Raw genomic sequence first — 25,945 nt, forward strand, 5'->3', positions numbered from 1 at the left:
TCACCGAGAGACCATGATTACTTCTTTGTGGCTAAGCTGATACCAATTGCCGAGTGGTGAGTCACCAAGAACACCACATTATCATCAGTTTTAGCTTATTTATAGAGATGAATAAAAGCAAAATTCCAGGCAGTGGTAAATCTAAGAAATTCTATCTGGAATGCAGTTTATATGTGTGTGTGTGTATGTTTTCTTGGCAAGAGACTTACCTTCCTAATTATGCTTCCCTTAGGCTATCATTAAATTTAGTCTGCATTCCCTAAACACTCACCACTGACAGCAGGGGGAAGGCAGCCCATAAGTGACAGGTCAAGGTCTACCTGGTCCACCTGGGATTAAGTGTTTGAAACTACACAAATAAATCTGTGTGTAGATATGACTGTGGGTACACACACCCCTTCCAATCCTGGCATGTAAGAAACATGGTAACACAGAATGGCAAGCAAGTTGTTGCAAAACTTCTCCAAAGCCCAGAGAACAAGACCGCAAAACCCTTTAGAGAAATACCTTGGGTCACCCACCACTCACGTGTTTTATCTTCATTCTTTAAGCACACGATCAACTTTTACCTGGTAGGACTGATGCATGAAAACCTTTCTTTCCAACAACCCTGTTCTCTTTTCAGAATTCCTAACATTTCTTTAAGAAGTGTCAAAAGCAGACTGAAAAGTGTATTTAATCCTACACATGGACACTCATGCTGAGAAATGGCTTTCTGCAGATTTTGCTGACTAGTGCTGAAGTTAGAAGTCTCTTCAAACATTGATGACTAAATACACAACCTTCCATGAAAATTGAACTTGGACAATTATTAACATATGCTAATGACTCCTTCACCAATGGACAGATAACTCATGCAGTAAACCAAGACCTAGTTACAAATTTTCCTAATACTAATTTCTTTTTTTAAGATTTTATTTATTTTTAGAGATGGAAGGGAGGGGGGAGAGAGAGAGAGACAGAGAGAAACACCATTGTGCGGTTGCTGGGGGCCATGGCCTGCAACCCAGGCATGTGCCCTGACTGGGAATCGAACCTGCGACGCTTTGGTTTGCAGCCCGCGCTCATCCACTGAGCTACGCCAGCCAGGGCTCCTAATGCTAATTTCATCTTTACCCGGTGTTGGCAGCTGATGCTGCTTCAAGGCATTTGGGGACTGATAAAACATTAAAAGTACTTCGTTCTAATAGAATGAGTCAAGTCCAAGGCCCATTTCCTTTGAACCATCTACAAGCATTAACAGTGGTATTAATATGCTGGGTTTTAAGAGGATCTTCCCAATGGGTTTGGCCAATGTCTTTTTCACTGGGGAAAATAAGAAAAATTACCAAAAGTTAACCTTAACATGAACAGAGAACATCCTAATTGTGCGCTCTGAAATGATAGAACTGTAAAGCCAAACTGCTTCTCAGTCAAGTCAATGTTTGTTTCTTGAAAAAACATCACCTAATCTGAACAAAATGTGGTAAAAAAACAAAATGTCATATCCCTGAGAAGCAATGCATTTAAAATAGCCATGTGTATCTCGGAAGACCCCTCCTCTAAATATTTTAAGTTAAAATAAAACATTTTAGGGAATAAAACACTACATTTCATGTTTAAAAAGGGTAAAAAAGGAAGATATTCCTGTTTGCTCATTTATATATAAAGAAACTTTGGAAGAAGATGTATATAAATAACTAATAAGTTTATCAAGGACATGGGGATAACTGGGCAGATGGGCAGAATTGAAAGGGAAATGTTATCCTCTTCCTCCCCCCACCCCCTCTCTGAAACCTGAATTAGACAAGTAAACATTATATAGCATTTGCCTTACTGGTGGATTTGAATTCCTATATTACCATATGTAACCTCAGAGATATTTTCCACATATATAACCAGGGTTATTAGGAGAAAATATTAGAAATTTGTAAAGTGTATCACAGAATGCTGAGTTATGTTTTTTTTTTTTTTTTCATTTAGACAGAAGAATTTCCTCAGTGCTTTTGTTCTTATTTCAAAAAAGATAGAAAGTTGCATTTGGTAATTTGGCATTTGCCGGAGTGATCACACATACACACAGGCCTCCTGTAGTGGATCCTGTTAACATACAACCCTTTGGCTATGCAAATACACATATTTTGCTAACACAAAAGGCAAAGCAGAATTTTGTGCAGCACCATCTACACCTATTTTTATTTTGATTTTATAATCACAAACGATAAATTTTACTTCATGTATAAACTGTACAATTTCTAATACTCAGGAACTAAAGTTAAAAGATGCAAGTGAATTCTTAGGTGCTAAATACACTTTTTGAAGGAAAATATAAATCTAAGAGCCACAAAATGTGTTTTCTTAAAGTAGAGAGTGGGTAAAGTGTTTGAAAGAAAAAATAATTTACAAGTGATTTTGTAAAACACAAACCCTTCACATGCTATTAACTGAGGCTTTGGAAAAGTCAATTCTCCTAACATAGCTTTTACTCTACCTCATATTGTGAACCCTTACATTTTTAAAATATTCAACTTGCCTTTATTCTTTTTTTTTGGAGGGGGGTGGCGGCGGGAGCCTGCCAGCTGGTTAGAAGCCAAGAGTTATCCAGTCAGACCTGAATGGAAAAATCTACGTTTCGTTTATTTCATAGTTCAAGTTCAAAAGCAGGAGATAATTTAAATAATAAAAGAGTAATAGAAAAGATGCAAAGAAAGAAAACAAATCATTAAGAGTCCAGAAGAACCTTCAAGAATATTTAATTCGGAAAATGTTATTGGTTTAGAGAACCTGACTGAGAGAAAACAGCTGGGTAGAGTTCAAGGTTTTAAATTAAAAACAATCTAACAAGGTCTATGGGGATAACTCTTTGAGCCACATTTTGGAGACCAGATTCATTTCTACCAAGTAAAAGTAATAGCAGTCTAAGCTAAAAAAGGAAATTCCTCACAACTGAGGTAGTTACTAAGTATCAGCACATTTTCCAAGTTCTCACAAGGCAGCTTAGCTATTTACAATCCATTTTTCCTCATACATAAATGGAGTGCCTTTTCAATTTCATGTCTTCTGTGATTTCTTTTTTAAAAAACACTTATACACACCAGCCAGAATATGCCTATTTTATTAACATCATGCTTTAATAAATAACTGGCTACTTCTAATAAAATTAAGCCTCTGTTTACAACAGCCCCCAATATTCCATTTTGACCATTCTGCAGAATTTGGTGTAAAAAATTGACTGAAATGTAGACCCTGAGCTATCAAGTAATTATGTTTCAATATAAAAATAGAGAATTACTCTTACAACTGAAGATTGAACAATAACACAAACAACCTCTCTGTGGGTTTTAATTTCTGTAGAAATGCTTGTGATCTTAATGGTTGTCTAAAGCAGGAAGAGACTTGCAGAATTTTCTTCTTTCTGAGGACTTTTGGAAACTCCTTTTAAAGTGATTTGTCACATTCTTATAGCTTTATGAGCTGTCATTGGGTAAGGGCACAAGGAAACGTCTCCTAAGGGGACAAGGCAGTTGTTAGTCTTTGGCCTGGGACAAAAGATGCAGTCTCTGCCAGTTCACCCATGTGGCTAAGGGTCACCGCTAAGACGTTCTCTTCTCAGCTCTACCTACTCCCACTCCCTCCCCATCCAAAAAAAAATGAAAAAGATTTGGACACCCAGGTCTTCCCCAAGTGGGTTTCTTGGTTGATAGGGTAGCACACAGCTATGAACCACTGAAAGTGTTTTGCCTTTCTGATCAGAGCAGGCTGAGCAAGAAAAAGACTCAAATAAGACAACCTTAGAATTTCTTTTAAAAATCTGGGATGACAAAATGAATGCTAATACAAATGCACAGACAAAAACTTTGCTCAAATGTTAATGCAATTCCCTGAGCACTGGCTGTACCCACCCCAATTCTAACTAGCCTCCAGGCAGCTCCTCTGCATGGCTGGGTTTGAAATCTCAAATGCTGTAACAATGGGGACCAAATGAGATATGGTTGGCCACTTATTTCTGGCACTGGTATATCAGTTCAGAGAGGGTCAGGTGTGGACATGAAGACCAGCACACAGTGGCTTACTAACTTGCCTGGATAAAGACAAAACAAAGAAACAAACAAACCCCACCTGTAAACAAAGTGTGAACATGTGGCAACTGGGACATCCTGTATGGTCTTAGATATTTTTAGGGAAAATGCATCAAGAATCTTCTGAATGGATTACACTTTAAGTGGGTTCAAGAAATGAACCTATGTGATCTTAACTTATATAATTCAACTCAACCAAAATGGGTAGTCTGCAGTCTCTTCCAGTCACCAGCTAGCAATGAAATATATCATCTTCCTTGTGTTGATGCTAGAAGACAACCTGACAAGTGGATTAGAAACCCCCTTGTGCCTTCACATTCTGTCCTTACTTAATTATAAAAAAAAATCACCTCCTCTACAGATAAGGCAACTAAAACAACAGGGATAAATGTAAATTTTACTGCTTGTTGGGCTTTTTCTTTTAATAAGATAACGTGATAAATAAAACCTGCTTCTATACAGCTATTTAATATTTCAGAAACACGTACATGTTACATGCCAAGAAAGAACCCTGGTTTTCTTGTAAGAAATAAGGTGAGATCATTACTGAAGGAAAAAAACCCACAAACAAAAACAAACAATAAAGAAAAACAAGATGAGTGATAAAATCACAAATGCACAACTAACTACAGTTCTGTACCTATACTGCTAGCCACGTTTAACAAGATGCTGGGGAAGCAGGAACTTACTTTACGTACAAATCCCTTTTTCCCACAAAACTGAATGAAAAAATAAGGTCAGAATTTTTTAAACCAGTGGCCACATAGTAAAAACTGTACATTGTTGTCCATTCATTTGAAAAGCAAAGTCACTAGGATGGTAGAAAAGTGATAACCGGTGCCTTTAACTTTCTGATGATGAACACATTTTCTCTAAGATTGAGAATTATCTCCACTCTCTCTGCATAACCAGAAACAAGATGCAGGAGACAGTGAGGAGGCAGGGCTGGGCCCCAACACGGGCACCAGCGTGGCTGGCTTTGCCATTGGCATTCTTCCCAGAGTGGTCAGTTGCGTTATACTCAAGCTCCGAAGGACACTGCTGATACTCACATCCACTTCCACTTCCTTCTCCACTGTTTTCATCAGCTATTCAAAAAACAAAAACAAAATAGAGATTTCCACTTGTTCTTATCACAGGGTGTATGAGAAAAATTGGTACTTTACAACCACAAATGCTTACTGATATCAAAGAAGTCCACATCGTTCCCACTGTAAGCATTCTTCATTTTACTAGTCATAACCCGAAGAGCCATGATTTGACGAAGGATCACCATGTCCTGTTTGCTGGTGTCAACCTGGACCTCCGGATTACTGATCTGGTTGGCTAATCCATTTCCTGTCACTGCAAACAGGTACCTGAGATGACATATGACCCCAGTGAGATTATCAGTAAAACAAGTTACAGAAGATCAAAGATTTCTTCCTGGATTCTAGCACATACACTGAGTACAATGAACTTCCATTTCTAAATAAACTTGAATTTCTCCTTTTCCTGGGTATCCATCTTTTTTCTCCAATTTGACTAGGACTTTTTGAAAGTTACCATTGAGCACGGGCTGGGAACCAAAGTGTCCCAGGTTCGATTCCCAGCCAGGGTACATGACTGGGTTGCAGGCCATAACCCCCAGCAACCGCACATTGATGTGTGTCTGTCTGTCTGTCTGTCTGTCTCTCTCTCTCCCCCCTCCCTTCCCTCTCTAAAAAAAAATAAAATAAAATAAATAAAATCTTTATAAGATTCTCTTTAAAAAAAAAAAAAAAAAAAAAGAAAGTTACCCATTTTGCAGAGGTTGGTGTGTCAGAGTAAACTGCTGATAAAGTGGGTACTTATTTCAGTTATGGAGTGTGTAGGGGAGGGACACAGGGCACCACCAAATAAGAGAATGGCTCTGGTGCTTTATAGGACAAGCCATTGGGCGAAGAACCACAGGTGTTTGTTAAATGGTTTTTTAAATAGCACTATTTGAACAGTCTGATCCCTGGCTGCAGCCCTAATGCTGGAATATGACTATTACAGACCTTTGACCCAGTACAAGTAGCTGGGTATCTTGTCAATACTTCACTGGTAAAGCCCATTCTTAAGAACGTATGGAAGCCTTCATTGTTGTTACTACCTACTTTGAATCGCTTCTTGAATGACAATGGAGAAAAATACTCTCTGAAGGTTACGTAGACATCTAGGAAGGGAAAGACTGCAAATCTATGGACCGGAGGCTAACCTGCTTTTGCCTTTTCCATTCCAGCAGTCATCTTCATTGCCATTTCCTGCAGCCATCCTCTCATCATTGCAAACGTTGCTAGGGAGAGAGGACCAGAACTTCTTGGCCTGTTTCAGTTTCTCCTTGACATCAGTAACCTGATTAGGGGAAGCAGGAGAGAGACCTCTGTAAAACAATACCAAAGTACCTTACAGATGTGCCTTTGACCATTTCTAAACTATCTGCAGAATGATGCACAATTCACTTCCAATTTTAGTCACTAGAGAAAACTAAAGAAAATTTAGTTTTCTCAAATTTACACTTAGAACTATAGAATTACTCAAATAAATTAATAGTTGAAATATTCTGAAGGTATTTCCTGGACATACTGCCCACTCTACCTCTTCACTGTAACTTCCATCTGAGGCTTACCAGTTTCCATACCCTGTGGATACAATAAGACATGGTCTCTCATCACAAGCCATTTACACTCAGGATCCAGCTTATATATTGTCCACTCTGTGAAACTTGCCTTTCATTGTCCTCCCTCCCCTTGTCTATGTTCCTTCCTACTGCTATATTTGAAGCATATTGCTGTATATAAAGCAGCCTGCTTATATTTTCTTATCCTTCTCCCATCCTATCAATTTACTAGTTATCATCTTAGTAAGCTGGATTGTCTGCATGTCCCTCTCTGTTGGGGCTTTTTCAGAACAAGGACCTGTCTTATTCCTCAAAGTGACCCTGTAACTAGCACAGTGATGGGCTCATAGTAGATGCTTAGTAAATACATGGTAAAACAGCAGGCGGGTTTGAGATAAGACTTATTGCACATACTTCCTCAAATATTTATGAATTTGCTGAGCTAGAAAATTGAAAGAGGGAGATTTACCAATGCTCACATTCAATGTGCTTAAAAAGTTTTACCTGTAAGACCCACACTTGTAAACCTTCCAACTAAAACTGCATTTTGAACAAATGTTTTCTGTGTTTTGTCATTAAATGGCCATTCTTAACAGTGTGCTTACCAGTTGGTCCAAACTAGTGCCAGCTGCTGTGGTTGGGCGTTCCTCGGGGTGATATGGTCTGAAGCGGGCATTGAAGGCAGTTTCCGAGATGGAACGGGAAATTCGTCCAGCTGGGAGGGGCTTGGGGGGTCCACATCCCTGGAAAACCTGCATTAGAGCAAGTATGATCATATTAGGGAAGTCACATCAAAAGCTGGAGTGGGCCTGAGTTTCCCCTTTCCAGTATCCTGCCCTCTTTACCTTCTGAGACACTTGCACACTATTGTCCTGCATGTTCATAATAGCATCAGAAATCTTCACATCAATGGGATCCATGACTGATTCAATGTTGAAAGGGCCCTCTAGCCTCTCTGCCACCATCAGCATAGCATCTAACGTGAGGTTTGGGGAAGAATAATACAGCATAAAAAGTAAATCATTAGTTCATCCTTAGGTAATCAGGCTGATCATTTTACTGTTCTTGTTTGTTGTGGAGGTAGAGGGAAGGCACGCATCATAATTAATTCATGTTTTTATATCTATTTCTATTTACACTAAACTCCACTGCATCATTATGTATCGCCAACTCTCTAAAATGTACGGTGGCCAGATGAACATTTCACTCTGCAGCAAGGAAACCCAATCAGGAAACTTCTATTATACCGATGAGGCATTCCTTCATGTGTCAGTGGCTGTCACTGTAAGGCTCTGAGCTAGCTCCCAGCAGACAAACCTAAAGCTGGTGGTAGAATAACATGGTAGTTCTTCCAGACTTCCTAGGAGCCTTTCATTTTAGATTCCATTTACAAGAGTCAAAAATATACATCAGTGAAAACACTGGCATACCAACTCTTACTTTTTCCCCCTCATGAAACTCTGCTAGATGCCTGAGTGCACAGAAAACACAAATAGAAGCATTCCAGCAAATTCTAATGACTTTAAATAATGAAAATTTTGAAAACTGCAATTTTTGGAATAAGAGAAACTGCCCATTTCAAGTATAAGGGCCTTGATTTATTTAAAAGCAAAAGATGTTCCTCTCTGAGTGAAAAGACAGCACAAGGGGTCCACACAAACCATGTACTCACAGTGCATTTTCATGGATCACTCTGTAAGTCACTTTTACATGCTGGAGAAGTCTGGAATTTTTTAGTTAGTATACATTGAATATCTTAAATAAAATACACTCTACTTGTTTTCTTGTCATTCATGTTTGTTGGGATTATGAGATTTAGTATTTTGGCCTTGTAGATATTTCGAAAAATTGGAAGAAACTAGAAACATAATTTCTCCCCTTTCTTCTTTACTGCTTAAAGCATGGCAGGAAAAGGATAGTTAGGCCCACATTATCCACAGCCTTCAGGTAGTCTGAGGACAGCTGCTGGAAAGAAAGGCTAATTTCCAGAAGATTATGTATGTACTCAAACAGCACTGTAGGCCATGGCTGAACTTCTACACGTAAGCTTTCCAATGAAAAGGAGTTTCAACATCAGCATATCAATGAAACCAAATTTGGTCATCAACCTTTCACCTTCAACCTAGAACAAATGCAGCATAGCATTTTAAAGCACAGGGTCATTCCTCTGAACTACAATTCCGATGTCACAAACCACAAATAGATTTCCGTAAAATGCAATTTTTTTACAAGTAATAACAAATGAAGTTTCAAATTGCATTGTGGTAAGCACCAATAAAGTGATGCTTCCAACCTCTAAGTAAAGGCTGCCAGCATGAATATACCATTGTACTAGAGGAGAGAAAAAATGCTTTTGATGTGCTAGCAAAAGCAGACTTTTGTAAACAAGTGGAGCACAACTTCACTGTGTTCATCACTGTCAAAGCAGCAGGGCTGCCATGTACAGAAAGCATATTCCTTCGTAGCTGAGAAGTCAGCCCTTGCTCCAAGTAAAAATATTATGAATAAACAGATAATAAACATCCAAAAATGCAGAATTTAAACAACAGAAAACAGCACATTTTGTAACTACTTATTCCCCGAGTGCTGAGGAAAAAGCCAGATCACTAATGTGTTTGTGAAAGACTGAAAGGAAACATAAACCCCAATTCACTGGCTGTTTGGCGTCTTTGTAAACTCTGAGCCTGCCGGCATACACAAGGGCCTGGGAATGGAGAGTGAAGCTGGGCCTTTGTTGGGGCCGGTGCCATGGCGTTGTGTGCTGCACGGCTGAAGAATGCAAATGAGGGCACGTTCTGCATGTGGCCTGCAGCCCAGGAGCCAAAGCTGCCCCTAACCCCTGGGGAAAAGTCATGATTGGCTATCAACTGGGCTCTTCCTTACAGCAGCCAGCCCTGATCAGAAGCACCAAGCAAAGTCCAAAGGCAGTGGGTTTGGAGTTTTGGTTTTATTCTGGTCCATCTAAACCACAAGGTGTCATTTGACTGTCTGCCTCCTGCCAGGAACTGGCTGGTGTCTCCACCAGCAATCCCAATATCCTACCACTAAATTCCTGCTGGCAGCAAAATGAGACATTAATAAGGGTGGCTACAAGTCCAACAATGTTAGCACTACTACAGTATGTGACAGAGAACAAGTGGTACCTGAGTGTAGCTTATGACTCTCCAGAAATTGTGTGGTTTTTTTTGGTTGGGGGTGGGGTGGGCAGGGAGTATATTCAAACTAAAGGTTTCATAGAAGTGACTACAAAACCAAGCCCATGGTGTTTCAAATATTTGGATCCACCCTGATAAAGGCTGACAATACCTGAATAGATGCAGTTAGAGAGAGGAAAGGGAGGGCATGGCAACCAGAAGGCAGATTTGAAAAACTCATCCTTGAGTCTCTGAAAGCATCTAGTTCAACAGTAGGATTCCAGGGCTCAGGATCTCAGCACTGCTCCCCCCATTCCCCCAGCAATGAGGCCATCCCTTCTCATGAGGGAAAGTGATTCCTTCTGCACTGTGCTTCCAATAATCAGAAACCCACATCTTCAGCCTCACGACAGGACTAGAAGAACAAAAGGCAGTTTATTGACTTAACCCCAAGATCTGATTTAAAGAACTGGGGGGGAACCTTCAACCATTCATTAACTGCTATCACTTAAAGAGAAAAAAATTCTTAGCAAAAAACCCCAATAACTTATAGCACATGTAGCAGAGGTAGGTAAATTGGGACCAATTTCTGCAGTCACAGAGCAAATCAATTAGAGCATTGTGAAAATTCATGAAAAGCACTGAAAAGTAACGTATATCATTCCTGGCCTTTTATATCAGGTTTTTAAAAATAAAGACTAAAATAACCATTAAACATCAAGTTTAGATACAATTATACACCTCAACCGTCCAAAAAGTATCATTTAAAATAACCAAGGAAAATTGATTCAGAAATCCTATCAATTTTCACTTGGGTTTAATTTTATTTATTGAAAAATAACAAATGTAATTTTAAAAACACACAACAAGAACAGCACAGCAATTTAAGTCCTCCTTGTTTTAGGGTACCTTGTTGAAAATGTTTATCAAGCAAGCCAAGTCTGGCTTTGATTTGATGAGGGTGGACCTGCATAATCTTGGGAAAGGTATGTAGAACTTTTATTTTAATACACAGATAAGAGTTACAGTTTTGGCCAGAATATAAAAATACCAGAATAACACAAGGGGCATGCCACTCTGCACCTTATTCCTGATGTGTCTGCAGAAAACTTAGCAAGCAACACTAGATCACTATCACCATACATTTGTTTTTGGTACCATGTGGTAAATTCTACTCCTTTGCCCAGAGAACTACTGCAATAGAAGTTATATAGGGTGAAGTTAAAAAGTTAAGTGACTTAAAAAATAAATTTAGCAAAAATAAATTGCAAACATGACATTTGGGTGTGGAGTGACAATGGGATTAAAAAAAAGGGAAAGAAAAAAGTCAACTTTAGATCTGCAAATGCCATGGGCTTTTATTTCCATGGGAAATATTTTAAAGCAACACTCTCTCCCATGGCTTCATTCTGGGCATGATGTGCCATTTATGCGTGTGTGTCTTTGCTGGTCTTACGCCTTCCCTTTCATGGGATTCTGCTTTTCTGTGTGTAAAAGATTTTTTTCAGGTCTTCTAGCTTTGAGCTATTTAGGCTACAATTGTGCTGAAGTGCTTAATATTCACATCTTTTTTTTTCTTGTGTCAGTGTTCTCAGAATCTGTTGGAGCCAATTTATTGATGCACTTTCAAACAGAGTTAATATGGTAATTAGCTCTCATGCAGACTAAAAAGGCATTCCCCACTGCCAATTCCCCTACCAAAAAAAAAAAAAAACCTTGCAAATTGCATACATGTTCCCATGATGTGGACAAATAAGTGAAAAATAGGTGCTCATAAAGACACTCAAATTCTGCAACTACCCAAATGTGGCTGGGGGATGGGGAAAAATCTGCATTAGTTTGTGTGAGTTGTTAGCATGTGTGTGTGGCCTCACTAGACCCTCTGCATGTGGAGCTTCAGCACTGATGGTTCAGGACTAACATGTGTTAGGTAGGCATCAAGGGACTCGATGACTGGACATTAAATCATCCTTAATTTGTCCTTCCACACAAGTCATAATTAACCCTCTCAGAATCTGGCCCCTTAACTTACATTGCTGTCTGGGTTCCAGTGATAGTTTTGTAGGTTTTAAGTATGTGCGAGAATATTTACCTCTAAAATGATCACAGGGCAAAAAGTTTTTCCATTCTCACCAGATCAGTCTGTTATTATTAAATCCTCCACAGAAAGAGAACCCCTGAATGTCTACAGTCAGATTTCACCTGGTGCAAATATCCAATGGGCATCTGGCCAGTTTGCAGAACATCTGGGTGCAGTGTAACAGATATAACAGTTTAAAAGCCACTTCCAGAGCACAGTAATTATTGTACATCAGTATTTACTGTACACAGATGCAAGCCTATGATGCACAACCAAATCTGACCTTTAGGGGAGACATGTCAAAAAGTCACTTTTTCATTATTCAAACTTGGTAGTCACTGTGTCTAATATCTACAGAAATGCCACCGTATTGGAGAATGTTTACTTGTAGAATGGTATGAACTTTCAGTACACTTAGAACACTGGCAAACATTAAATACTGAACAAAGATTTCATACCTGACAATCACAATATTCCTTTTAGCAGGAAGCTGAGGTATTTTCAGTGATACAAATACATTAATCGCTTGCTCACCTATGAAATTGTTCCACTCAACATCAAGATCTCCTTGGTTGGCCAAACAGCCTCTCATGATGTTCGAGCAGTAGTTGTAACATGGCTTCACAGTCACTAGACCCTGGCAGTGGGAGCAGTAAATCATCTTCAACAAGGCATGGGTACACTGGGCTGTGGGATTTACCTAATTTGGGACAAGAAAGAGACAGTGTTGGGGGCAAAGACAGACACAGAAATTGCAAGTCTATCAATCTGACCTTGAAGGTTTGGCCATGAATTTCAGTTAAGAATGCACTGTGATGGATCATTTAGCAGGCCTGGACTGCTTCCTGAAGAGGTGAAATACAGCAAGATTAGATGTTTTTAAAAAAAGGTGTGTGGTGGGAAGGGGGTGTAAGAATGAATGTTGTATTACCTTAAATAACCAAGCTCCATGTATCTTCCACCCTGTAAACCCTCATTCTTCTTCCCTGTCTTTCAATCTCTGTCTCTCTTTCTCACATACACACTCACTCTTATGTTAAATGACTCAATTATTTCAAAGTCCTACAAATAATTTCCCAGGATCATCCATGAGATAGAGTAGTAGAGACTACCTTTACCTGCCCTCCATGCATGGTAAACTATGGCCTCTACCATCACTGTGTTTGCCTTGCCGGATTGAAACACGACTGCATTTTCCTTTTAAAACAACAACACTGAGTACAGACTGTCTTTGAAACTTAACACTCCCCCATCAAGGTTTAGAAAGGTATTCAGTATGTACTCCATTCTATGCCTACAGCTGTGCAGGAGGCAAAATTAATGTATTCTATAGGGAAGAACATGAATAAATTTAAATTTGGGGTCATGTGAGGGCCTTCCAAGGCTTGGAAGCAGTAAAGCACAGAGTTCTCAGGGAACACCTGATGAAAGACATGGGACTTCAGTTAAATTTTGAAGAAGGGGTTGAATTTAAGTAATGAGGAAGAACACCGAGTTAGAAAGAATTAAATGAATAAAAGCTGCAAGAAAATGTACCAAATATACTGTGGCATCTTAGAATGGGGTTGAGGAATTGTGGGAAATAAGGATGGCTGCATAGGAAGGAGTGCGTGGACAGAATGAAAGGGGCTTCAACACTAAGCAGAAACAAGACAACATATGACAGGGTTACTAAAAGTTCATGAACAAGAACGTGGCTAGAGTAAAAAGAACACTAAACTACATTGGGTTGGCCATCCTCTGCAGAGAAATGAGACTTAGCTTCATCTTCCTACTTCCATAAGGTAAAATTGTCTTGGATATAGAATTGCTGATATTCACTCTGTTACTCATTTCCATCAGTGCTTAGAAAGGAGTATGGCTAGGTATCACACATGGACAGCTAACCAAATGTTCTGGTCTTCTCATCCTCTCTGCTCCACCCTCCTCTTTTGGAGTCAGTATCAGAGCATTAGTGCATTCCTCTCTATCAGTACCAGCCAGCTCTGCAAACAGACTTGTAATGGCAGATACCACTGCAAGAGAACAGAAGCTGGGATGCAGGGCAGCCCAGGAGTGCACTTCACCTGCTCTGGTTGTGGCATTGGATACCACTTATCAACAGTGCCCTGAGGAAAAGGAATGGGGTGCCTAGTACTGTCAGGAGAAAAACTTAACCCTGCTGGACTCCTACATGATGCACACACAAACTCCCTCTTATCTCAAACAGAACTCTAACCTAAAAGGGGGGAAAAGAAAACACACAAAATGGCAACTATACACACTAAAGTTGACATTCCCTATGAATAAGTAGGATTTTCTCAGAAAAAAAAAAAAAAAAAAAACAGTCCCGAATATTTTCCTAGGCATTAAATTAGTCCTTTTGACTACATATTACTGTACAGTAATATCTTAGCTAACCAGTCCTGGAGGAATGGCCACTCTAGAGAGCTAGATTTTCTAGATAGTTAGTTCATTCCTTCAAATAAGTCACATATAGTTAGGACTTTGATACTGTCCACTCCCTCATTTTACAGATGAGCAAAGAAGGCCTGGAAAGAACAGGCAGCTTAAGAATCACAGGATCGTAGAAGTCTTAGAGTTGGAAGGGACCTCAGAGTTCACTGGGTACAGATCTCACATTTAAGGGATAAGAAAACCAAAGCCAAAGAGATTAATCAACTTGCTGACAGCCACTCTGATACATTTGATTCCAGCACTGCACACCTTATGAAACCTTTGTGATGAGAAGATTTCCCACATGGATGCTGCCCTGTATTCTTAAACAGAATATGTGAAACTATACTAGTAGGCATCAGTTTCCTTCTTTACTTTAGTTAGGATCCACATTGGTGAGACTGCTAAATGGCTGGATTTTAGAGAGATAAAGAGTTACTATGTAAATGCCTATGAAAAATCATACAATAGCACATGACAGTTGTTGAATAGTATGTTTAAGAGGAACAACATCATAGTAAGAAGAAAAGTGGAAGGCGAAAGTGTCAACAAGTAGTTATTGAGCACCTGCTATTTGCCAAGGATTATTCTGGAATGTATTTGTGATTAGTTAACAAGGCAAGTAGGAATTTCCACTTTAGAATATGGAACCTCTTCTAGAAAACATGAATATATTCCAAAACACTATAGGCCTTTAGGAAATAAGTGAAAATTTAAAACTCAATAGTTATATTTGAGAAATATTTGTTCAAATAAGTTCTTTCCCATTCTTTTTCTTTTTTAACTCAAGGAAGCAGTCCATTGTATTCTTATAAGTCTAAATTACTTATGCAGATCTTGTAGGACCCGGTCCTAAAACATGTTGACGGCTCAAGATTTAAAAACAGAGACCACACTAAAAGACACAGTAGACATTTAATAAATAAAGATTATGAAACTGGATTAGGCAAAATTTTTCCATTTCATTCTGCTCTGCACATGATTTGTTGTATAACTCCTAAAATGATCACAAGCAACTCAGCTCTAACATTCTATAGAAACACTAAATAATACCAGAACTGAAAAGAGAAACGGGGAAGTTATAAGAAAGCTGAGACGAGAAAAGACATATGAAATACCAAAGTTGGAGAAAATCTGTCTTTTGTCTCACAAGCACTAATCAGACCACCATGCAGTACTTTGCATGAAGGAAATTCAGAACCTGGGAAATAAACCCCTCATGTGGGATGAGGCACTAATATAAGAGAAGAGTTATAAAGCAGTCACAAAACCCAGAGAAAAAGCCAATAATGCAACCACCCCTCAGACCCTGGGTCCGCACTCCTGCCAACCTGCCCAAGCTGAGGATGGTACACTTAAAGTGCCAAAGACTAGCTCTATGTTCCGGCTCTAGACTACCCCAGTGGCTAAACAAAATGGCTGCCTAGACTTTCTTCTTGGTAAGAAGCAATGCATGGAAGTAGTTTTATTCCAGAAGACTTAAGACCAAGTGGTAGATCATGCCATATGAGGTTTAACAAAAGGGTAACCATACTCCAAGGCCTTACTATAATCCTTAGTTATGTACTGATTCTCTATGGCATGACATGCCATTGAAAATAATCAATGATCACCCCTGGCTGGCATAGATCAGTGGATTGAGCACGGGCTGCGAACCAAAGTGTTGCAGTTTCGATTCCCAATCAGGGCACATACCTGGGTTGCAAGGCCATGGCCCCCAGCAACCGCACATTGATGTTTCTCCCTCTCTCCCTCTCTCTCTCTCCCTCTCCCCTCCCTAAAAATGGACGAATAAAATCTTTAAGAAAAAGAAAAGAAAAGAATCAATGATCGTTCCCTTGAGTCACAGCTCTTGACCAGCATTTGATATATTTTCTTCTTGTTTTGAAGGGTCAGTCGAACCCAGATGTCAGGGACCTCCAGACCCTTGGGGCTCAGGTAGGAGTCAGGTAGAGCTCTGATTGCTTTTATGAAAGTCACATTTTTCAGACCTCTCAGAGATTGAATAGTTTCTCAAAATGATATTGAGAAAGAACAGGAAAAAGGATAACTGAACAGTCCTCCCTCCCCCCACCTTAAACCACAAACACAAAGAATGAATTAATGTTCTCAGAGAAAATGCTTCTGTAATTCCTATGGTTTTATGATCATGAAAATCTTGATGTCAAGAATTGAAAGAAAAATATTATGTTCTTTGTCACAATAACTTGTGTACTGATAACTTTTATTGGATTTTATTCATTTGTATTATATACTTAAATAGTTATATGTACCAGGCTGTGTTCTAAGTGCTTTACATGTTTTAACTCATATAAAGCCTTAAAAATTATATGGAATGAGTTCATCATTTCATTTCACAGATGAGGACCAAAGGCCTACAGAGAGTAAGGTGCTCACACCAGGTTTTCCAATAAATAAGTGGCCAAGACGAGCCCAGGCAGTTTGGTTCTAGCGCAGGTACACTGGACTCCCTTGATGGTTATCTGAATGGTCTCTTGTCAGTGATAGACTATGGGAACCCTGGGGGAAGCACATGGAGCTAGTCCTTCTCCATAGCTACTAGACCTAGTACAGGGTATCTACACACAGTGAAGTGAACACTCAGCTATGAGGCTGGATGTTTTCTAGGAAGAATCTGCGGTTGTCAAATTTATTGACCAAATGGATCAGCCTTTATGTTGGAGAGTAAGTTAGCATGCAACTGTTTTATATAAAACAATATATTGACAGGATACTTTAATAATAAACAATAATGACTTACTCAGCCAATGCTTTCTCCTTCAAAAGGTTCAATATGCTACAGGGATTATAAAAACATGAATACATATGTACATAGAAACATATACACAAATATACATCTAGATATAGATATATCACATCACTCACCAACACTTGCTCACAGAGAAGTCAAAGGCTCAAGTAAACACTGCTCAAGATGGAAATATTTCACTTGAACAAAACAGAGAATAACATATATGGCCAAATATTTAACATTTTGAAAGAATTCAGCTAAAATGTAGCACTTTTAATTGATAATTCAGTGATTATCAATCTCTACTAGATAGTGGGGAGTTATTTATGCAAGAGAAATGTTTTGACATTATTATCTAAGAATGAGGTGGTTTGATTTGTTTACTTTTCAGGAAGCAGTATAATAAAAGAGATCTTTATGTGAATTCAGTACTTGTATACTAACAAAATCAATGTGTTATTGACCTACAAATTACAATACTATCAGTAGCTGCTTTTCAGGCCTTATAAAATCCATCAAGACTTACCCAGCTCTTTCTAAATGTGAAGATAATTCTAGGAGGCATCTTAGAACTTAGATTTTAGGAGACTGTCTATGTTTCACGATAAAAGTCAGTTGGGAAAAGCATCCTTATTTCCTATTTAACTTACTAAGACTTTTGAAAATACTCATTCCTGCCCTGGCTTGTGGCTCAGTGGATTGAATACTGGCCTGAGAACAGAGAGGTTACCAGTTTGATCCCCAGTCAGGGCACTTGCCTGGGTTGCAGGCCAGGTCCCCAGTAGGGGGCGCACAAGAGGCATCCATACTTTGATGTTTCTCTCCCTCTCTTTCTCCCTCCCCTCCCCTCTCTAAAATAAATAAATAAATTCTTTTTTAAAAATACTCATCCCTGCCTTCCTCAGGATATACATTTAATATGACATATGCACACCACTTCTGCTATAAAAAGCCTTTGCAGAAAAGTCCCTTTCTCTGCAAAGACTCTTCTAAATGCATTGCGACTTTCTACAAAATAATCTGTATTTTCCAAATACCACATTAAAAACTACTGCAAGCATCCTGAAAAAAAGAAAAAAAGGACTCAAGCAGTACTCTTCTTGTAGCCTACATCTCATATGAGTAATTTAAAATGAGCCTTAGGCTACATTGTAAAGTAATGGCAGTCAACATGCCACACTGAAGTTAAAAACACATTTCCTTTTAGTTTATTTCAGTTCCTAACATACATTCAATGCAACATTTTTGTCCTGCACAGCTAACAGTACCAAACAAACAGAAAAAGGTCTTGATTTTATCTGTTCCTTGGTAACATAAGCACCTAATAACACTAACAGGAAATATTTCCAAAAATTATAGTCAAAGAAAGAGATAAGGAACCCAAACATGTGGTGAAATGTGATGAGTTTATTCGACAACTTCCTAACTAGGTTTGAAGTCAATACACATGCAAAGAAAGGAGGAGCTGTTCCTATTTTCCCAATAACAGGATGTTAAAAACATAACAAAATGTATAAACACTTGAAAGTTTGTCTTGTTTTTGGTTTTAAATTATTAGACTCCCTTATTACCTAGAAGTCAAAGCATCACTGCATGGGCCCCCTTGTAGAGTGCTCTATTTGAGAGTGTATGATCTCCATTTATTCAGTCCTTAACACTTTCTTTCCATACTCCTACCATCACCATCTACAGCCCCGGTATAGCAAGAGTCCCACCTTCCTCCTGCAATTCCAGTTGTTAGGTTGTGAGTGAAAAAGAATATTAATAGTTCAAGAAATGTCTACACTTTGCTTCCTAAAAGCTTTTTACATTGAAAATTTATAAAATTTGTATTTACAATGATTCAGAGAAGGGGCAACATCATTCATGTAGTACTTTGTAGGTGTTGGGAATTGTAAGTAGATGGAAATAAGGGTGGAGCGATGGAAATTGTTTTCAAGGAAGGACAGTCATTTAGACATCACAATGATAAGGTACCAACTTCTAATTATAGTCCCTATAGTTTGGGGAGGGGGTGTAGACATAGTCCCATTATGTCAGTGTTAACTGAAACCATGAAAATGCAACTCTCTCTGGCATAGGATCTGTTAATTTTCATGGTACATGTAACCACTTGTGCATTTGTGAAAGACCACAAGACACTTCATCCTTCCAGGCAAAACTGCTGCTACAAGCAGGTAAATAAAAATGTGTCATGAACCATGACAAGTAAAGATGGCATAAGTAATACAAAGATGTGTAGCAGCAGGGTATTAGTGAACCATCTGTTACTAATTAATGTGACTTTTCTGTAGTTTGAATTGTAAAACTCAATGGAGTAAGCTGAAACCACTGGATGTTGTGGGCCCAGACAAGCTGAAGCAAGACAAATATACTTCAGCTAAGAAGTGACTTTACCTTGAAGCTAGTTAAGCTTGCTTGGGTGAATGGCCTTTAAAAAAAGTTTAGTGATAATGCAATAGCATAATCAATAAAGTATAGTTTTAAAAACTACACAGAAAGAAATAATACATAGTTAATGTCTAAGGGCTTTCAAAATAAGCCTAATAAATTATCTTAAGAAAAAAAAAAAGCTTAGTGATAATCAGCCCTGGATAAGTGGCTCAGTAGGTTGGAGTATTGTCCAGTAAACTAAAAGGTTGTGGATTCAATTTCCAGTCAGGGCATGTATGACAACCAATCTCTCTCATCCCTCACCCCTTCCCCTCTCTCTAAAATGAATAAAAACATATCCTCCGGTGAAGATTGTTTTAAAAAGTTTAATGATTATCAAATCATTGTTCAATGTATGTCTGCAACCCTTTTGTTACAAAAGTGAGCTGGAAAAGCAGGTCATACACTCATAAAAAGAAAGTGGAGACATCTTTAAATATGCAATAACTAGCCACAAGGCAGTGATGCTTTTCATATTTGAAATTAAAGACCTCTTTATATATGAAGTAGGTGAGGTGGCTCTCTTTAATTAGGAAATACATTCTCTACTCTGAAAGGTCTTTTTCAGACCCAAGGTAATTAATTCTATTAGACACCAAAAGCAGGAACATTCATCTCTTAGGCTGCTCTAGTTTCACCTGCAAACTATTGTACGTTTAGAAGAGCAGTTGACAGAAGTGGGAACCCATATGAAAAAAACATTGCTTGGGTACCCAAACTGGTAGACAAGCTTACATCTTTTCCTAATCAAATGTATATTATTCAACATGTTCAATTTGAAATGTTTTTGTGAGCCAGATCATTTATTGGTTTCCCCATACCGCTGTACCTCAAATTAAAAAAAAAAAAAAAACACAAAAACTCACAGACAGACAACAACATGGTGATTACCAGAGGAGAAGGGAGGTGGGGGGGGGGGGTAGAAGAGGGTAATGGGGAGAAAAACGGTGATGGAAGGAGACTTGACTTGGGGTGGTAAACCAATCATACAATATACAGGTGATGTACTATAGACTTCTACACTTGAAATGTATATAATTTTATTAACCAATGTCACCCCATTAAATTCAATAAAAATTTTAAAATCTGTTTACTTCTATCACCATACATTCAAAAAGGAAAGAAAAGAAATGAAAAGAAAAGAGAAAAGAAAAGAAAGACAGAAAGGAAGAAACCCCCCAAAAAATCCAAAACAAAATCTGTTTAACTGGTAGGCATACTCCAAAAATTATGCCTGGGAAACAAATGGGAAATATGTTTCCAAGTATTCCTTACATGCTTCTTCTAATCAGAAATATTACATAGTTGACATGTTTTTACCTAATTTGTGTTTTAGCACCTTTAAAAGCTGATGTAATTCCTGAGTGTATTATTATTTTATAATTTGTTAAAACAATTTTACTTATTTTTAGAGTGGGGCGAGGAGCAAGAAAGGGAAAGAAACACTGATGTACAAAAGAATAACACTGATTGGTTGCTTCTCACATGCCCCCAATGGGGGACCTGGCCCACAATCCAGGCATGTACCCTGACCAGGAATCGAATCACCAACCTTTTGCTTTGTGGGACTATGCACAGTCAACTCAGCCATGCTGGTCAAGGCTTATTATTGTATGTATAACTTTGATAACCCAACTTAGTTGAAGAGTTTGATTTCAAGTCAGTCCTTAAGTCTAGAAGAAACTCAGTATTGAAGTAAAATATTTTTAAAAGTTTTCATTTACAACATTTAAAGTAGTTATAAAACAGTGTTGTCAACTAAACAATTGGCAAGTAATGTTTATTCAAAGTAAATAACCTGTATAGCTTGTATTCATTGTATTCTCATAACTATGCAAATATTTCTTAGGCAGATAGGAAACTGCAATGAATATAGAATACAGATGATTTTAAAAATTAGAGTTATGTTTAGAAAGTAATTTTCTCAAACAATTTAACAATACGATGTTAAACAAGAAATCTATTTCCTCCTTTAAAAAAAAAAAACATACCAAAAGGACCATCAGAAATTGATTGTGACTTTCATTTTGGGTCACATACTCTTTATTGCATAGGTAAGGGTATATGAAACTTAAAAACAAAAGTCAAGCTTACTGATTTTCCACAATTAATTTTGAGAACCACGTCAAGAATACTACACAGAGAAGCCACAACTTTTTACTTTTCTCTAAGCTTTGGGGGGTGGGATGATGTGGACAATGGCAAGCTTTTCTACCCCTTCATCTTTTAAACTGCACTGAGTTGTCTCTAAACTGCTTCCTTGTTTCATCAACCACCCTCCACCCCAACTTGGGTTTTCTGGAATCTCAGTTCCCTAAGGGGGTTCCAACCTTGCAAAATACGGCTAACAACAAGACAGTCTTCAGCCAGCTGCCTGGTTCTTCCTAAGAATCAACTCAAAGGAAGGTGGGTGATTAATGTAAACAAACCACAAATATTCAAACACTTGCAAGGGGGTGTTCTCCTCCTTGATTTTCCTCTCTGCACTTGCATGACCACACACACACATACACACAGACATACAAAGCACACAGTGGCACTTTTCCACCTCTTCAGCTTAGGATGAACACAAGAAATTGTTGCAGGAGGGAAAATGTTCAGTGAACTATACTGAAAATAACTGATTTGGGTTAATTGCACCTTTGTTGAAGGACTCTGACAAGAGCATCTCTAAGATGAATAATGGTTGCTGAGGTTGGCAGAAGTTCAGGAACCAGATTATTCCTCCAATTATAGCCATGATCTCCCTACTTGCTCCCACCCAACCTTATATGCCCCAACATTTTGCAATTCACAATGAAAATATCATGAAGGAAAAAAAAGTAAACAAAATCATGCTGGAAAGAATTGTTTCCTGAAAGTTATTGACCCAGAGATGAGAGAAGAGTAAAACAGTAATAATGAATGTAACTAATTAACAAATCCTTATTATCACCCAATTCTAACACAAAATATCCTATGGACACCTATTTTTTTTTTAACAACACACAATTCTTTAGAATCTCTATCTTCACTTTGGTGAATGTTAGTTTCCTTTCTAACTAGGGTAACCATGCATCCTGGTCTGTCCAAGACAGTACTGATGCCTTATTAAAAATTAGCAGCACATGTTGTCTGGGTATAATGATCAATAAGCACCTCCTGATCTAAATTAGTGTTCCAGTTTGGGCAATACATTGTATCATCATGTTAACTCTAAATGAATTCTCTGATAGGCAATCAGGTTGTTAATTTAGTGTTTGCATTGCTGTTCAGTTTTTATTGACCTTTCCCTAGTCCTCAAAGCAAGCAATGAGTTGGCCAAAATGTTCATTATGTTTTTTCCCTGCTACAGCTCTAGTGGTGCTTAGTTGTCTTTAACTTCATTTGAGACAATTTTGTTAGACTATATTGTGACAGCTGTCAAATCAGCATGCATTAAAAAAAATCATTATAAGCCCTGGCTGGTGTGGCTCAGTGGATTGAGCTCTGGCCTGTGAACCAAAGGGTCACCGGTTTGATTCCCAGTCAGGGCACATGCCTGGGTTGTGGGCCAGGTCCCTGCTAGGGGGCACGTAAGAGGCAACCACACATAGATGTTTCTCCCCTCTTTTTCTCTCTCCCTTCCCCTCTCTCTAAAAATAAATAAATAAAATCTAAAAAAAAAAAACCTTACTAAGATTGGTGAATTTTTGTACAGCTATATTAATACTGAAGATGGAAGTAGATACACAATGTTTTGGGCATATTATGCTTTATTATTTCAAGAAAGATAAAAATACAATAAAAAGCAAAAAAGATTTAAGCGGCGTATGGAGAAGGTGCTATGACTGATCGAACATGTCAAAAGTGGTTTGTGAAGTTTCTTGGTAGTATTGACATTTTGGCCAAACAATTCTATGCTGCAGGGCTGTCTTATGCATTGGAAGACTTTTAGCAGCACTACTGGCCTCTATCTACTAGAAGCCGATAGTGGAAGATAACAGACACACTCAAAATATCCAAATCAATAATTTTTGGCGAAAATAAAAAATGTGTCTTTTATTTTATGGGAAAAAAGGTAACGGACTTTTTTGCCAACCCAATATAAGTTATTAACATTTTGTCTCCACGTGTTTTAGAAATGGACTAAAATTTGGCTTTTCCTTTGAGGGCCTAAAGGATAGCACCAAGATAAATCTTGCAAAGATAACTTTGGCCCAGTATATTCTATTTCTTCACTGGTATTGAATGATGGAAGGGTAGAAGTGGAAAGGCCTTCAAGTTTTAAAATTTCATCTTGGGGAGTTAGGGGAGTGAAGGAATCACAGAACCTTTCCCCCTTTGAAGTCCTACTCAAAACCCTACAAACATAAAAATGAGGAAAGCAAAGCTTCTCTGGTGGAGCCAGGAGGTTAGGTCACAGATGCAGATTCTCACCCACTAGAAGACACCCATCTCCCTTGCCTCTCTCCTCAAGGAGGCACCTGAATTACCTCCTTTGTTGGCTCCAAAGAACAGACTCTGAAAAATACGAGTCTAGTCCAATTCCTTTAGTTTATGAATGAGGAAAATGTGACTCATGTCATCTACGTTAGCCCACATATTGCAATTTCATTTTCCCTACTGGTAGTACTATAAACAAAGCCATACATGAGTCAAGAGCTGGTGGTTCACATTAATGGTCATAGAAAGCTGTGTTGTTAAGGACTCTGGATACACCTCATAGCAAGGAAACATGCAGTAATGGATGTTCAATGCTTTTCTAGACTGTAACTAGTAGGCTCAAATGTAGTCACTCAAAACAACATAATGGGGAGCCTGCTTGTATATGTTACTTCCTCTGGAAGGGAACTGGAATATGAGTTATAAATTTAAAAAAAAAAAGAGTATGGAGGTATTAAACCCATTTTAAATTAAGGTTCCAAACTGAACATATATCCTATTTCTAAAAATAGCTACCAAAAATCCACTGAAAAAAATGACAATGATATATAAAGATGTTCATCATAGTATTGTTTGTAATTATATAAGGTACAAGTGTAAACACAAAGTGTAGGAGAAAAGAGGCAAAAGAATTGAAGAGAAAAGGAAAGAAGAGTGTTACTGAGCCAATAGAATTCTACTGATTTATTTTTCTACCTCCCCCAAACTATCTTTAAAAAAATAAAACAAAAACACAGAATGCAAATAGCACTTACCACAGAGACTTTGCTTACTACATCTCTTGCAACTGCTAAGCCTTGAGCAAAAGTACGGGCTGCTACAAATGCACGAGTAATCTGTAGCTTCAATTTCCGAGGGACATCTCCAAAGGGCTTCAGCTGCTCAGTATACTTGCTCACACATTCCAGATACTCATCTGTGAAGTGGTACTGGGAGTTAACCAGGCGGAACATCCGCTCCAGAAGGTGAGCCCAGAAATCATTTAGCATTTCTTCCAGGTTCACATTTCCCACCACATAGTAGCGTTTCAAGTCTGCGAAGAGATCTTTAAAAAGCTCCGAGTTTTGCATGTATAAGTGGCCATATGTCTTCACAAACATATCATTCAGGGATTTCTCTGCATTTTCAAGTAGTTCTTTGAAGAATTCTAAAACAAAAAAGAAAGAGGGGAGGGAGGGAGGGAGGGAGGGAGAAAAAGAGGGTTTTCAATAATTAAATAATCAGGTGCTTTTCAGGCAAATTTGAAAACAAAAATCATGAAATTAAATAGAAAAACATGCTTGGAAATAGGGTGAATTTCTTTTGGTGAATTTGGCATCTGTGGTCATTTGTCAATGAAAAGAAATCTACAGCCCTGGCTGGTGTGGCTTAGTGGATTCAGCATGGGCTGTGAACCAAAGGGTCGCCTGTTCAATTCCCAGTCAGGGCACATGCCTGGGTTGCAGGCCAGGTCCCCACTGGGGGGTGTGCGAGGGGCAACCACACTTTGATGTTTCTTTGCCTCTTTCTCACTCCTTTCCCACCTCTCTAAAAATAAATACAACTTTAAAAAAAACACTTTGTTTAAAAAAAAAGTAATCTACATCACAAAGTCACTTACATATGTGTATATGTCAGAGAGATGGAAAAATGAAATTTTAAACAAACAACTTATCAGGAGTCAGTACAAAATAAACATACACACATGTATACACTCACTTTTGTCTCTCCTGCAGTCAAGGTAAATACAGAACTGGAAAAAAAATGGGTCTATGAAGTCTACAATCTGAAGTTTCCCAGAACTTTCTGCTGCAAGAATCTAAACTAATGTTAATAATGCCTCCTAACTGTAAGCTGACACCAGGACAGGTATATTTCAAAAGGTGTTGTTTTACTTGGAAACAAATTTTTTTTCTCTTCTCTTCCTTATATCTACATGACAAGTAAAAAACCTGCCTAGGAAATGCTTGAGGACAAGAAAAATAATGAAACACCCAAGAGGTAAACACACACGTGTTCTGAAAATCAGTTCTTAGGTGTTCCTTA

The 25,945-nt window shown here is 38.3% G+C and overlaps 1 protein-coding gene across 1 annotated transcript in view; it reads right to left on the reverse strand.

The window, feature by feature from the left end:
• Window positions 1-2,591: 2,591 nt before the first annotated feature.
• Window positions 2,592-25,945, reverse strand: part of GPC4 (glypican 4) — a 109,297-nt gene continuing 85,943 nt past the window's right edge. Inside the window, exons 3-9 of the mRNA XM_028522428.2 lie at window positions 24,676-25,067; window positions 12,430-12,595; window positions 7,527-7,657; window positions 7,287-7,433; window positions 6,280-6,416; window positions 5,241-5,416; window positions 2,592-5,146 (exon numbers count right to left, since the gene is read on the reverse strand). Of these exons, the coding sequence (XP_028378229.1) occupies window positions 4,944-5,146; window positions 5,241-5,416; window positions 6,280-6,416; window positions 7,287-7,433; window positions 7,527-7,657; window positions 12,430-12,595; window positions 24,676-25,067 (1,352 nt within the window). The 3' untranslated portion in view covers window positions 2,592-4,943. The remainder of the gene's footprint in view (window positions 5,147-5,240; window positions 5,417-6,279; window positions 6,417-7,286; window positions 7,434-7,526; window positions 7,658-12,429; window positions 12,596-24,675; window positions 25,068-25,945) is intronic.

Source organism: Phyllostomus discolor, chromosome X (assembly GCF_004126475.2).
Source record: "Phyllostomus discolor isolate MPI-MPIP mPhyDis1 chromosome X, mPhyDis1.pri.v3, whole genome shotgun sequence".
In the NCBI taxonomy this organism is placed as follows: Eukaryota; Metazoa; Chordata; class Mammalia; order Chiroptera; family Phyllostomidae; genus Phyllostomus; species Phyllostomus discolor.